The following is a 16277-nucleotide window of genomic DNA, read 5'->3' on the forward strand; positions in this document are numbered from 1 at the left end:
ACCTAATGGAGAACACGGGGGAGCGGAGGAGGGAGAGAGAGTTGGGGAGAGAGAGGGATGCAAACTTGAGAGACTATTGAATGCTGAAAATGAACTGAGAGTTGAAGGGGAAGGGGGAGGGGTGAAAAGAGGTGGTGGTGGAGAAGGGCACTTATGGGGAAGAGCACCGGGTGTTGTATGGAAAACAATTTGACAATAAAATAATATGGAAAAAAAATAAAAAAGTAAAAGCTGAACAAAATCAGCGGTGTCTGGCTAGCTCAGTTGCAGAGGCATGAGACTCTTAATCTCAGAGTTGTGAGTTCAAGCCCCATAAGGGGTGTAGAGATTACTTAAATAACTGAAACTTAAAAAAAAAAAAGATGAACAAAATCAAATAAACAACCTGCAATTTCTATTTATTTTTGTCTCACTGCTGAACAGGGAGTGACATCTTCACTTTGAACTTCAATTACTAGACAACAGTGTTTGCTGCTCAACGGACAGGAGTTTATAGGCTCATAGAACTTTAAAGCAGAAGAGGTCATCATCTATTTCAATCTCTTTGTATCAAAGATTAAGGATACTAGGCTCAGGACTTAATCTTTTGGAACTAACTTATTCTAAACTCCATGATTATTCCCTATCAACAATGCATCTTAACCACGTTTTTGCTTGATTTGTCTACTGTAGTAATATGGGAACTAGTATTATACACAGTATTTTATTTTATAGAGGGGAAGCTGCAGCACAAGGAAGGTAACTCATTTTTTGAGGGCCACACAATGCCAAGTGTCAGGTCTTTTGATGCTCTGAGCACTTTGCTCCTGTTATAACTTGGCAGTAAAACCACCAATAACAGTGTCATAAAAATGAGTAAACAACAAAGTTGAAACTCACAGGAACACAAAACTTGATGGTATCTTTTCAACTTGTATCTTTCTAAACACAAAATACTTTTAGGACTGACTTTAAATCACTCTAACAGTATATCTTTTAAAGTATGCATTCTGAATATTATATACTTTAACTTGCAAAGTAAATTTGCTAATATTTAAATTTTTCAAGAGTAACTAAGAAACAGAAAGGTTAAACAAAGCACTTTACTTGTTATGCTAAAAAAGTCAAAGATGACTTTAAGAAATTATTAGTCAATCTTTTGCTAAGGAAGTCTAGTGCCTTTTTTTTTTTTGAAGCACGTGTCCACTAGGTACAAAGGTTAAAACATAAGTGAAATGCAATCATCTGACATACTTTTTTTTAATGGTATAGAAGAAACAGTAGATTCCTTAGCACACGAGTCTCAGCGACAAAAGAAAAAGTAAAGGTAAGATCTTACATACTTATAGGTTTGGTGGTTGCTGGTGAATTAAAGAAAAACATATTTAGGTTTATTAAGTGTGTACAAAAATCTTTCTTTAATTGATGAAAGAGGAGAAACTATGATTGTATCTTCGCATGGTCTACCTTAGAAATATACATGTGGGACAGGGACAGAAAACTTTCCCAAATAAAGTTATAATGTAATACAAAGTAAATATTTTTCTTGGGGGGGGTGGAGGTTGCATCTAGCTAATCAAATTTATATGATTTTTTCATTATGAAATATGTTAATCACAGAACATTCTGAAAATGACATTAACTTAAAAACAAATTTAAAAGATGAAAAAAAAAAAACAACCTAGCCACTAATTGATAACTGCTGAAACGAGGTGATGACTATTTTCCTTACTTAGAGGTTTTCTCTTGAAATTTTTCATTATAAAAATTTTTATGTTTGCAAAAAAACACACTATAAAATGGTTCACTACAAAAGTGAAGTTAATTATGAACTGTAAATATCTTCAAATACATCAAATTCTGGCAAATTAAAATATTTAGTGGCAAACCTATATATACATTTTATTTAACAAAACCAACATAATTGCAGCATCTTTTTATTTCATGGTATAACAGTCATAGAAAGCAAATAACCAAAAACTTCCAAGAAACTTATACTTGAAAATGTACCAATAAGAACACTATTCTTTTTCATTACCTATTATTTACTTTTGTGTAAAGCTTTTTTCTGTATGGTAAGCTGTAAGCTAGGTCAAAAGGCACTTTGTTTTGTAAATTAAATGAAACTACTATTCTATTTGTTATTTATTTTTTTAATCACTAAATTCAAACCCAAATATCATTTCAAAATAAACTGCAAATTGAGAAAAAATTTCAATCAGAGGGAAAAGGCAGTAATAGCTATCTTTTTTAAACCAACTTTTTAAATGGGGTAAACTGACTCAAGGACAGTCTTCATAGTCTATCTACTGGCTAGCTGGCCTACCCACCTGATTTCTTTAGGATCGCCAATAATGCCAGCAAATGTTTTTGTCTAGGGATTTATCTACTCAGGTTGTGATGGTCAATAGCCACTCCTCTTTAAATCTTCCCCCCTCTCAAAAGACGCACAAATAAATGAAAAGCCCCAGAGATTGTATAGTTCAATCTATGTATTTCATAGCTTTAGACATAACAATGCTTGAGATTTGTTGAACACTTTCTTATACAGAAATCTACCTTAAGCTCTGCATATACATTGCTTCTAACTCTAAAATTTATCCAAAAAGTGGGAAAAATTTTCTTTTATAATCCTTGTAATTTAACACCTTTAGCACACTAGATAAAATAATTATTAGTATTAAATAGAAAATAAAGATCATATATCCCACATTGTTTTACAGTCCTGCCTGATCTCCATTACATACTTCAGCTGCTTCTTTTCCACATAATCTCTTAGGATCAGATAATTTTCTTTGCAGCCTATTTGCTTCGTTTAATGATCTCTATCCTACTTATTTCTGGAAAAAAATAAATAGCATTTCTCCCTTACCACTACCTTACCCACATCTGCAGCCTACCAGAGACATCACTGAGAACTTCACTACACCACTGATTATTACTGACACAAGCCATTGACAAAGCTGTACATATGTCCCTAAAGATCGTTAAACATGGGCAAACTAGCTTTTATGTACGACTTAGGGATCCCCTTTTGTGGACAATGTTCTGGAATAAGTAAGAGCTTGAACTCATTTCTGATTCTAAAACAATCAGATTCTAAATCTGATTCTAAAAGAATCTGATTCTGATTCTACATGCAAGTTGTAAAACCTAGGACACCAGTGGCTTTTTCTAATAAATTTAACTATAGGAAAGGAGAATGTAAAAGAGATATAAGCATAAACAAATTAACATACTGAAGGTAATGAAGAAAGTGAACTAAAATAAATCAGAACTGAAATAATAGTAAATTCTTCATTGCGAATGAAGCAACAGATTTTATAACTTGAAATGAGGCTTGCTCATTCTGAATAGTTTTCTACTTCCTGCTCTGATGGAATAAACTTACCTTTTAAAATTTTAACTATCTCATTGCAACAAATGCTATAAGAAAGCTTAAAAGACTACATTTCAGAAAGCCAATAAGGATAACAAGATATATTTATATCCTTTTAAATGAATCATTTGTTAGCAATATAGTTTTCTAATGCTGACTTTAAGAAAACAGATAAAAAGAAACATCAAGGTCATAAATAAAATGACTAAAGTAATTACTTAGCAACAAGAGTTTACCCAAATAAATGGCAATTTCCAGTTAAAGATTGTATCATGAATGTACATGTTAACTTTGACTCTTGCCCCAAACCTGACTAAAATGAAAACAAAAAGTCATATAGACAAAGAGAATGGAAGAGAGGGCAACAGCAACAAAACCAAGAAACTCGAAAGTTAAAAGCAAATTTTTCCAAGCCAGCAGTGGGGCAAGCTGAGAAGCTACTTAAATTATACTGCAGGACCCGTAAATGGCTCAGAAATTCACAGCACCAGGTATTCTGGAAATAGAGAAGAAGGGGCTAAAACATAGTTAAAATTCTTCCTCCTTGCCTCTGCCCAACCAGGTAAAGTTTGTCTCCTACGTAAGGACAAGATTGAGGCCTTTTTCCCCTCTGGGGAGAATACAACAAAAGGAACCTGGGCACTAAGCACAAGTGAATACAGGTGTGTTATGGCAAAAAACAGGGAGAGTAAGTTGAAGTTCACATACTAATTGTTGAGATAAACCCACCCTTTTCATCACTAAGCTCTCAGAATGCTGGCTACCTGGCCTTAACTGTTCAGACAGTTGAAAGTCATTTTGAGAAAGCCAACTAGTTCAAGAGGAAAAAAAACTAAAGATAATAACATTTAGGGATTCCCCAAGAAAATAGTCCAGCAATTTCACTCGAAGTAAGGTCTAAGGAGAGACTTCTTGAAGCAGATGAAACATTAAATATCTAATAAGCATATACTATTTAGAGATTTGTTATGGGAGAGTTTAGGTATAAATTCATATAAAAAGAAAAAAGAAAACTAAGCACATGAAAAATACAGTAATTTAGAGGAAAAAAGTATACAGGAACAGAAAAGCAATCCTGTTACATAGCTCAGTCATTAACAGCATTTGTAACATTTATGATAATATAAACCCTGAAAACTCATCTAGCCAAAACTTTTTGGAGAATGAAGAGATAAAAAGCATGTATTTGATGGATTGGAGATAAAGGTAGGAAGTGTCTGAAAAAGAGTTGAAGGCTCTCCTCTCCTATGGTTTTAAGTCAATGGATTATATCAATAGCCAATGCTTAAAATTAAAAACCAAGAAATAACATAAGCATATTAAACATGTACATATGCATAAATATAGTCTTTTCAACTTTCTTTCATGCATATTATTAAAATTTTTAAATATGCAACCACTTCCATTGTATTAAATTTCTTTTCAATCAATCTAGGAACTAATGAGACATTCTAAAAATTTTCCAATTTGTTAAGGTTAGAGTGCAGGGAAGACTGCAGGGACACATACGTGTTTTACATTTTACATATTTTAATAAAAAATGGTTTACAAGGCGAAAAAGGTAATCAAATGTTCTCAATAATCTCTAAAGTTCCAGTATCCTACTGAGATGAAAATACTCTCTTTTCTATCAGGCTTGCGATATGAAAACTACATGCATCACAATCTTGTTTTGGCCCCTCTCCATGCTATTATTATCAGATGAAAGCCAGTCTTCTAGAACAGTAAGTTTTTACAACCAGTATTTTCGAAGGTATACTTTGTGTACATTTAGTAAAATATTCCAAGACAATAAAAGAAAAACAAAAATCCAAGCTATCACAACTAAATGTTTAGCCATCTATATTCAAAATCTGTGATATGTGAGCTGGATTCTAATTTGACAAAAGTAGTTTAAATTTTTTTTTTTTTTTTACAAATTGAAAACATATCACAGGCTTTATTTTATCTTAGAGAGAGAGTGCATGCTCCAATGGGGGAGAGGAGCAGAGGGAGAAGAGAGAGGGAGAATCTTAAGCAGGCTCAATGCTCAGTATGGAGCCCAACATGGGACTTGATGCCACAATCCTGGAATCCTGACCTGAGCTGAAATTAAGTCAGACACTCAAACAACTGAGCCACCCAGGTGTCCCCCTCTCCTTTTTTTAACTTAGTTCTTTAAAAGTTTTCACTATAAAGTCTGCAATTAGTTTCAGGACATAAACACCACTGTTATGTTTTAAGTAATCTCTATTCCCATAGTGGGACTCAAACTCAGGGCCCTAAGATTAAGAGTCACATGTTCTACCAACTGAACCAGCCAGGCACCCCTAAACACTCTTCTTTAACATGTAGGGGAAAAAAAAGTTTTAACTATATATTTATGAGGAATATTACTGTTGTTGCATTATTGTTATTAGGGGGATACTTTAACTGCAAAAACAGGTCAAAATAATTACTACTGTTTTGGATCTATATTCAAATAAGGAAAGCACTTCTTCATGCTGCCTGGCTCTTAAATTCAATACATGGTTCAATTTCTGTTAGAAAATAAATATTTTCTGAGGGCATCTGGCCCTCAGTTGGTAGGGCATGGATTCTTGATCTTGGGGTCATGAGTTCAAGCCCCACTCTGGGTACAGAGACTACTTTCAAAAATCAATAAAATACATATTTAATTTTTTCTGAGAGAGAGAGAGTGAGCAGGGAAGGGACAGAGAGAAAGAGAGAGAGAGAATGTTAAGTAGGTTCTACACGCAGTGCAGAGCCCAAGAAGGAGCTTGATCTCACAACTGTGAAATCATAACCTGAGCCAAAGTCAAGAGTCAGACGTTTAACTGACTACACCACCCAGGTGCCCTAATAAATATTTTCTTTTAAAACACCAAACTTTGAGCTGTTAATTCTATAAAGTTACATATTGAGACGTATTTCTGAATGATTTAATGCTTTAATAACCCTAGTGTTGGTAGCTCTGATTTTTAAAAACAACAAATTTTAAAATAATTTCATTATAAATCTGCACAAATGAGGGGCACCTGGGTGGCTCAGTCAGTTAAGCATTACGACTTTGGCTCAGGTCATGATCTTGGGTTCTGTGAGTTCAAACCCCATGTTGGACTCTGAGCTGTCAACTCAGAGCCGGGGGCCTGCTTTGGATTCTGTGTGTCCTTCTCCCTCTTCCTGTCCCCTGCTCACACTCTCTCTCTCTTTCAAAAATACATAAACATTAAAAAAAATTTTTTTTAATCTGTGCCAATGAAATACTAAAAAAGAGAATTATTATTTGCCATGTATTTCCAAATATGTAATTGGAATTATACCCATATTCTTTCTTTCCATAATAACAGAAAGTATATATATGATAAACTAGAATCTTTGCTCAGTTACATTTATCAGAATTTCCTTAAATTTCAGTGTTTCATCCCGAGAAAGAAATAAAAGTATTTTCCTTACCCTTTTCACACTGTAACATCAAAATATTAGAGAGGAAATATTTTCTAAAACTATTTTCTTTCCAATATCTAATTACCTGGATATGAAAATTTGGGAAATTCTGTTAATATTTTTCCTAATGAATTTCTAATTTTTTTCTTTTTTAGGAAGTCAAATATAATTTCACTGAAATGAATTATTCTTTGATTCCAGTGGATATCAATAAAAATGTTACTATACTTGATCTCAGTTATAACCAAATTACTCTGAATGTTACAGACACAACGGTTCTACAGATGTATTTTTTACTCACTGAACTCTATTTGATTGAGAACAATATCATTATGTTATATAATAACAGCTTTGGTAACCTCTCCAACCTAGAAATTTTAAATATGTGTACAAACTCCATCCACATAATTCAACAGGGTGCATTCACAGGCTTAAATAAACTAAAACAGTTACATCTCTGTCAAAACAAAATACTTCAGCTGAATCCTGATATATTTTTACCTCTAAAACACCTAATACTTCTGAATCTGCAAGGCAATTTGATAAGCTATTTTGATGTACCACTAATGTTTCATCTGGAATTAATAATTTTATATGGAAATCCATGGAACTGCTCTTGTAGTCTGCTGAATTTACAGAACTGGTTGAACACCTCAAATGTGACACTAGGTAAGCTACCATAATTTACTCAAACCAAAATGTGATTGATTTTTTTTATTGTTCCACCCCAGGAAGTCTTTCACCTCAGGTTTTAAAGAATAAGAAACTATTTAAGTTTAAGGGAAGCAGGAAGAAATACTGAAAAGTTAATTGGTGAATAGATGTTCTTCCTCTGCTTTTCAGGAAAAAAAATTAAAAAATAATTTAAATGTTCTATATATGTGAAATGATACCACTTTGTATATTAAGTTTGCAGTTTGAATACATAAGAATAATTTTTTTTTAGGTGTTTTCTTAGGATACTCTGCCGGAGAGTAGGTAAAAACAGGTGCTCTATTTACTTAACTGCAAACCATGCTCTGCCTGTGATCAATTGTCACCACAATCTTAATCATAACATCTTTACTTTAATAACACAAACTCAATAATAAACATACTACACTTGAACTATAGTGGTAAAATAACTTAATAAACAAGAATGTGAATCTTTCCCTTATTGTGTTGCTAGGCAATATAAGAGTTTCTTTCTTACAATCTTTAAGAGTGACAGGAAAATAAACCAAAAAATTCTAGGTAAAAATAATTATAAAATATTAACCATAAAAATTTATTAATAATATTGATGCTATTTTCCATAACAAATATTATTCTGATTTACTAGAAAATGAGAACATCACCACGTGTGAATACCCAGATAGCCTGAAACGCTACCGTATCACAACAGTACCTTACAATGCCAAATGCTACTCAAAATTTTCTCCACTTATCTATGAAGATCTTCATAGCCATTTTCAGTCCATTACCAACTCAACATTTAATAGCTCTTTGAACAACTTAAAAAATTCAGGTAAGGTACTGGTCTTGAATATTAATATTGTTGAAGGCAGTCTACTAAATAAACTGAATTTTAGTTTTCTAGAAACAATGTAAAATAACAATTCCTCATCTCAACAAAAGATTTACAAAATACTAGGTTTCCAAACTAAGTTCTGCCAGTTACCATAAAATGCCATAATGTAACTTATTTAACTTCTCTGAGGCTTGCTTTTGACTAGTTAAGTCACAATTCTCAACAGGTATAAATTAATATTCTTAGGTGAATTGATAGTATCTGCAAAGACAGGTAGCTATTTTGGGGAAAAAAGGTTATTTTCTCACCACACTATGAAGTATCTTTATTTATTGTAGTTTTAGTAACTTTTGTTTTAAAGAAAATTAGAATGTATGTTTATTTCTAATACCAATAGTATGGAGTTATTACAGATATGATTGTGATTATTTTACTTTTGTCAATTTAACAAAATCTCTCTCTTTCTCTTTTTGGTATTCCAAATAAGAACATAAACTTGGAAAAAGCTGGGCTTTTCTTGTCGGTGTGGTAGTCACTGTACTGATGACTTCATTCCTCATTTTTATTGCTATCAAATGCCCAATATGGTATAATTTTCTGCTTAGTTACAATCATCATCGCCTGGAAGAGCATGAAGCAGAAACCTATGAAGACTGTTTTACTGGAAATTCAAGTTCTCTTTCACAGGCCCCACATACAAACTCTGAAGAAGCTACAGTAATATATGAACAACATTCATTTGTATTAGATGACGATGGGTTTATTGAAGACAAATATATAGATACTCATGAATTACGTGAAGAAAATTAATTCTCTTCAATGTTTGATTCTTTAAAAATGTTACTGTTTCACTCACAGTTTAGACATAGAGATTAAGCAGGTGACACACCAAACTGTGGCTAGTAGACTTTCATATTAATTACAACACATGAATATTATAAAATCATGTTTTTCTCATTGGTACTAAGCAAGTGTGTACAAATACGCTGACGTTATCTGATAGCTAATGGTTACAACAGAAGCATTACTATTCTCAGCAGTATTCAGGAGACCAGACATCCTAATAAGAAAAAGACCTAAAGTAAATTATTCATTAATTAAAATGAACTGATTCTCATATTAGCCCGGATATTTGATTAAATACATATTAAATTATACTAACATTTTATTGATTAGAATAAGTGAAAAATAAAGGTTTTGGATATCACAAGTCAAAGTGAAGAAGCTTAAATATACAACAAAGATTGATTTTATGCTCATAGAATGAATTCATGAATTTGGAAAATATTTTTTTAAATGCTTCCAGGATCAGCACAATAAATTTCCTGAAAATTTAGTACTTGAAGCACAGGAATAATGGTAAGCACAATCCCTAACAAGTTACTACTGATTTCCAAAAAAAAAAAAAAAAAAAAAAGGTTACTGCTGATTTTGGCTGTAAAGAAAGACCATCACCGTAATGTATGATCCTCACAACTCAACAGTATGGTGGCTTCCCGAGTGGGTATCACAAGTATCTTTTTATCCTGTTTTTAAAAATCTATTTGTTTTCCCTCTCTTTTTGTGAGAACTTTATTCAAATGTGTTTGTGCTGGAATTCAGAAATTTCCGTTGGTCCAGAGACAGCTGTTTCGGATCCCATAGATAGAGCAATGGTTCCCAAATTGTTTTTAGAGAATATTAATTTCCAGAAAAATGCTCAAAAATATTTATAAGGGGACAAAAGGTGCATGGCCAAATTACTGTAGCATTCCTATAGGAAATAGTTTAAACAAAGTGAAACAAGATTCTTTACCATAGAACTTATTTGAAACTACAATAAGCTAAAGTGCTCTCTGCTCTTTAAGAACTAAGTATTAAGAATTTTCCAAACTTACTGGACAATAAAACACTTTCTATGAGGTATGCCTACAAAGAGTTCATAGCATAATAATGATCCAAACTACATATTTGTAGTTTGAACAACAATGGCCTTGAGACTCTAATGGGAAGGGTATCAAGTTAATTATTTATTAATTGTTATTATTTACTAATTCAACTGGCTGCGATCATAATTTTAACAACTTAATGCAAACAGTGCCATTAAAAGCTGTAAAAAAATTATTTATCTATCTTTTAGAGAAAAGAACATCTCTAAAACTAAATAAAATACATTTATAAAGAAAGTAATATGTCTTTAGAACTTCATCATAATACAGGGAACGGAGTAGTGCCTAGAGGTCTGTATGGAGCAGGAATGGATCTGAGCTGATGGAGCTGGGAGATGGGTACATAAGAGTATAATACATTATTTTATTTTTGTGTAATTTCTCAAAATGCCTATGTACTTGATAGTTCCTCAGAAAAAAGAAACTAAAAATAATGTAAATGTATGTTATATTCTGCAGAATAGTCATTACATCAACAGTAAATTCAGCTCAACTGTCTACTGAGGAAAATAAAAACTGTTTAAGATGATATATATATGCCCTATAAAACAGAACTGACTCACTTATTTATGATACATATTTGCCTGTGTTTACAGAAACATGCTTTCAATAAAGGATAATAATGTTTTACATGTAAAATTTCCTACTAGATAGTATCATTTATACTTTATTGTTTTAAATCTCAATTATAAGAGATAATTATGGAATGTACCTTTTTCTAAATAAGCTATTATTTTACCAAAATATCATTTCCCAGGGTGCCTGGGTGGCTCAGTCGGTTAAGCGTCTGACTTCAGTTCAAATCATGATCTTATGGCCCATGAGTTCAAGCTCCACATCGGGCTCTATGCTAACAGCTTGGAGCCTGGAACCTGCTTTGGATTGTGTCTCCCTTTCTCTGCCCTTCTCCCACTCATGCTCTGACTCTATCTCTCTCACAAACAAATAAACATTTTAAAAAATTTAAAACAAAACGAAATATCATTTCCTAATTTAAGAGGCAAATATGAATATTGAAAAAACATAGTAAAATGAATAAGAATTATGAATGAGTGAACTCTATACATCTAATCTCTTAAGCCTCTTATAATTGAATATTAGCATGTGAAACTAAAGCCAGTGTCTTAATCTTGTAGTAATATATCAACGCTGTATAATATAACTAACTTATTATGAATAGGTGTTACATAATAAACTAGATGGTTAGTTGTACCACACTAAATGGTGGTACTAAAAGAGAAGAGAATGAAAAGAAGTTTTGACTTGCCTTCTCAAGGCATGGAATTACTTGTTCCCTTTGAATGTATAGTCAAGGTAGAGCCTTGTGTTACTGAGATGTTAACCATCTGATTAACACATGAAATAAATCTATCTCGCTGCACAGAAAAGTAAATTTCATGAAGGTAACTTTTGTTCTTAATTTAAATTTCTGCTTAAAAGGGTCAGGAGAACCAATTTCGCTCAGCCTCAATTACAAACTACCGATATTAAGTTTGAAAGTGCTCACATTTCAGGATAAACTACCATATTTTAAGAACTTTTTCCTCAACTAAATGAACCTAATTGACATAAAAGCCTGTGACATTCTTATACTTATAATCTATGAGTTATCTTTCTGGATGAAATATCTATAAAATATGTACAAATAATATTTACAAATCTGACCTGAATATTATACAACTGCAGATAAACGATGAAATGAGGACCTATATATTCTAAACTCTATAAGGTGTTCCATGGATTATAGATTATTATTTATTCTTTAGGCACCTAGGAGAGTATTTTATGTATGGTAAGGGATAATACTTGCTAAATGGCTTAAAACAAGAACAAAAATAACAGTAAAAAAGAAAATTTTCTACTAACAACCTGGTTACCATGAACATGGAATTTTCTTTGCAAGTGGGAAAAGACTTCTTTATCAAATATTTACTCTCTATATGCATAACTAACAGGACAGTATATTTGGTATTATAGAATTTCAGTAATTTTGGTTAATTATTATCCTTGCTCCCAAAGATTAATACTGATAAAATTCTGTGACAAAATATGTATGGGGTATGTGTATAATGACAGTTTATCTTATTATGTTTGTACTGCCTTAGATAGTACTTAATTAAGGCTAGAAATCAATGAAGAATAATTAATTTTAACTACTATTATTATCTGAGTATTTATGTCGCTCCACAATTTGTGTTGAAATTCTAAGCCCCAAAGGCAGTGGTAGGTGAAATCTTTGGGAACTGATTAGGAAATGAGGCTGGAGCCCTCATGAATAGGATCAGTGCCCTTACGAAAGAGATCCCACAGACCCCTTCTACCATGGGAGGTTACAGCAAGAAGATGCCTGGTATGAACCATGAAGAGGGCCTTCACCAGAATGGGACCATGTTGGTGCCTTGAGCTTGGTCTTCCCAGCCTCCAGAACTGTGAGCAATAAATTCTGGTTGTTTGTAAAATACTCAGTTTATGGTATTTTGTTATAGCATCCTAAACAGACCAAGACAACCACATCACATCTACATCTTTGTAAACACTGCTGTCACTGCCACATGTTCTTTAAACATGTTATATATAAAGATCCATATATATATATATATATATATATGCATTGATAGAACTATTAATTATAAATTAATAATTGACTAATAAGATAATAATATAAATAGCCCACTAATAATGTCCCTTTTATTAGACTGGAACTTAAAAAAGCTCAGGTTAAAATTACAAATAGTAGGTTCGCCTGAATGCTCAGCTGGCTGAACATCGGACTCTTGATTTTGGCTCAGGTCATGATCTAGCAGTTCCTGAAATCAAGCCCTGAGTCAGGCTCTGCACTGACATTGTAAAGCCTGCTTGGGATTCTCTCTTTCTCTCTCTGCCCCTCCCCCACTCATGTGCTCTCTCAAAATAAATAAACTTTAAAAATAACTTAAAAAATAAAATTACAAATGGCAGAGATGGAGATGTTCTCATCCATCTTAGATTTTAAAGTACTTGAAATGGGGGTGCCTGGGTGGCTCAGTCAGTTAAGCATCCGACTTTGGCTCAGGTCATGATCTCACAGTTCCTCAGTTCGAGCCCTGCATCAGGCTCTGTGCCGAGAGCTCAGAGCCCGGAGCCTGCTTCAGATTCTGTGTGTCTCTTTCTCTCTGCCCGTCTCCCACTCATGCTCTGTTTCTTTCTGTCTCAATAATAAATAAAAGTACTTGAAACAGAAATTTTATTTATCTAATCTATGTAGTAATTTTATTTATACAGGATTTGGATTCTTAATGGCAAATGAAGATAATATATGTATAAACAATAAAATTTGTTATGTAAATATTCAACATTTTAAAATAAAAAAAAGAACAGAAAAAAATGAGAAAATTTATAAGGAAATAAATGACTCCAAAGTTAAAATACCTAATACAGTTCACTTGTAAATGTTTGATCTCTAAATGGTGATACTTACGCTTGTCTTTCAGTAAATATGATATCCATACTTTGTGTTTCTCGATCATTTTGAGCCTTAAGCTGAATAAAGAGTTAACAAAGAAGTTGGTGATAAAAATTACCATTAAACCGAACTACTTCTTTAAAAGTTATTCTGATCAGGAACAATTTGAGAGATCATAATCCTAATGCCACATGCAAAGTTTTAAAAGAATACAGTACTTATTTCACTGAACAAATTATAAGCTCTGAAAAAGGAAGTCTTTTTCACAGGCATTGTAATCTCAAACCAAAATAATTCACTGTTCTTTAGTGATCTATCAAATAACCCAGTGTAAATTTAATTTTTGTAAACAGAATCTAGAATTTATTGGGTGTTCAATAGTTGATTAGTAATGAGCTGAATTAAGAGCCAACACAAGTTTTATTCTTATTTAGAATTTTACCAGTCCTACTTGACTGACTCTTCCTGTGCATATTCAGACTAGAATTTGGACTTATCCCAAACAACTGACAAAACACATAAAGAGGTTTTCATATTTAATGTCTGGCATTAAAAATATATTTTTAGGGGCACCTAGATGGCTTAGTGGGTAGAGTGCATGATTCTTGATCCTGGGTTTTGAAAGCCCCACAATGGCTGCAGAGATTACTTAAAAATTAAATCCTAAAATATATACATATTTTTGAGTTGGGAATCCGAAAAAATATATATATTTTTTTAAGTTGCAAATTTTCCTGTGTTCTAAAGTTAAGACTAATTTCACCAAATTATCACCAAATTAGAAGACAGTCATTTTATAAATTCTATGATTTCACAGAACAGTCTGATTGTATAACTTGTAAGCCATATTATAAACCACACAAAAGTTGTATAAATAAATTATAAGGTATATAAACTATAAGCTATATGTATGTTGGTTTCTTCTAAATGTTTGAAATCAAAATAAGGTAGCTACTATCCTTTTGTTTTCTACCAAAGAATCTAAGAACATTGAACACAAATTATCATTTATCCATCAAAAGTAGTATTATGTCTGAGATCATATGAGAACTATTCACTTTGCTCTCTTTCTTATAAAACTTTGCAAAGCTGCCACTGTATTTCCAGAGAGTACTCTGCTCCATTTGTACAAATATTAAACCAAAAGTATTGCAAACTAATTTATGTACAAGGAAATGTAGAGACTCCCTAACTAAAATTGTGTGTAAGACCAGTTCAAACCTGGCCATGTAGAAAGACACTAAAAGCATCTATTAGGAAGATATGACCTACAGCAAGAAACTTAAAAAGAGCAACTAATGGGCACTAGCTGGTTCAGCTGGTAAAGCAAGCAACTCTTGACCTTGGGGTTGTAAGTCCAAGTCCCACACTGGGTGTAGAAATTACTTTAAAATCTTGAATGGAAAAAAAAAAAAGGCAACTAAGGGAACTCAATTATAATAGAAGTATTTAAGATCAAAGTAATACCTAATTATAAAGTGTTTAAGGTTTTATTTCTAGATATAAATGCTTTGTTTTGGATGGTATCTATGTAGTCTATTGCTTATACTCATAAATTTTCTTACCATGTTGTAATCATTCATTACTTCTTCCATTTCAGTATTGGTATTAAGTTTATCTACCAACTAAAAACAAAATACAAAAAAACCCATTCTGTTAGTCTTCATAAATTTTCTCTATAATTCATAAATAGGCATTCAATCTTATAAATAATGAGCAGTCACTTATTATTACTTCTAAATATTTTATCTTTTTATTTTATTACTATTTTATTTAAATCTAAGCTGGTTAACATAGAGTATAGTAATGGTTTCAGAAGTAGTAATTTAGTGACTTATCACTTACATATAAAATACCCAGTGCTCATCCCAACAAGTGCCCTCCTAACACCCATCACCCATCTAGCCCACGCCTCCACCAAACACCCCGTCAGCAAATCTCAGCTTGTTCTCTGTATTTAAGAGGCTCTTATGGTTTGCCTCTCTATCTGTTTTTCTCTTATTTTTCCTTCCTTTCCCCTATGTTCATCTATTATGTTTCTTAAATTCCACATATGAGTGAAATCATCTATTTATCTTTCTCTGACTGACTTATTTCACTTAGCATAATACACTCTAGTTCCATCTACATTGTTGCAAATGACATGATTTCATTCTTTTTGATCACTGAGTAATATTCCACTGTGCATAGATACCACATCCTATTTATCCATCTGTCAGTCAATGGACACTTGGGCTCCTTCCATAATTTGGCTATGCTGATTAGTGTATTTTATCTTCTAAGATAAAAACAAATACTGAGCTACCTAAGTATATACTATGCATTTGGCCAATCAATGAATCACATTTTTAGGGTGGCAAAGTGAGCAGTAATGAGCTTTGCCTTCTTTGAAAAGATGTCTGACCTTAAAAGAAGTGTCTAGAGAATACAAAAGTTTGTGGAATGTGTGCCTGTCTGTCTCTCTCTTTTCCACAGAAGAGACCGTATTAATAGATTTATAAATTTATACCAGTGAAAATGCAAAATGATTTCTTGTTCTTCTAAAAATTAAAAAAAAAAAAGCAACCATGGTAAGGCACAAACAGAACACCATGTAAGCCCACCTCAAAAAGT

The 16277-nt window shown here is 32.5% G+C and overlaps 2 protein-coding genes across 2 annotated transcripts in view; one reads left to right on the forward strand and one right to left on the reverse strand.

The window, feature by feature from the left end:
- The window catches only part of IFT74 (intraflagellar transport 74), a 77780-nt gene that overhangs the window by 43711 nt on the left and 17792 nt on the right, over positions 1 to 16277 (reverse strand). Inside the window, exons 7-8 of the mRNA XM_029920925.1 lie at positions 15230 to 15289; positions 13680 to 13741 (exon numbers count right to left, since the gene is read on the reverse strand). Coding sequence (XP_029776785.1) covers positions 13680 to 13741; positions 15230 to 15289 — 122 coding nt within the window. The remainder of the gene's footprint in view (positions 1 to 13679; positions 13742 to 15229; positions 15290 to 16277) is intronic.
- LRRC19 (leucine rich repeat containing 19) lies at positions 1215 to 9104 on the forward strand. The gene is made up of 6 exons (XM_029920926.1): positions 1215 to 1300; positions 4403 to 4409; positions 4993 to 5082; positions 6940 to 7453; positions 8106 to 8291; positions 8782 to 9104. Exons 1-6 carry the CDS (start codon positions 1215 to 1217, stop codon positions 9102 to 9104), a joined length of 1206 nt encoding a protein of 401 aa, XP_029776786.1.

Source organism: Suricata suricatta, chromosome 13 (genome assembly GCF_006229205.1).
Source record: "Suricata suricatta isolate VVHF042 chromosome 13, meerkat_22Aug2017_6uvM2_HiC, whole genome shotgun sequence".
Classification (NCBI taxonomy): domain Eukaryota; kingdom Metazoa; phylum Chordata; class Mammalia; order Carnivora; family Herpestidae; genus Suricata; species Suricata suricatta.

What these genes read in the sequence shown, in the direction of transcription:
- LRRC19 (XM_029920926.1), top strand. Translation starts at nt 1,215, where the DNA reads ATGCAATCATCTGACATACTTTTTTTTAATGGTATAGAAGAAACAGTA. An exon ending in AAAGCCAGTCTTCTAGAACA is followed by an intron (nt 5,083 to 6,939) that starts GTAAGTTTTTAC and finishes TTTCTTTTTTAG; the next exon opens with GAAGTCAAATATAATTTCAC. An exon ending in CACCTCAAATGTGACACTAG is followed by an intron (nt 7,454 to 8,105) that starts GTAAGCTACCAT and finishes CTGATTTACTAG; the next exon opens with AAAATGAGAACATCACCACG.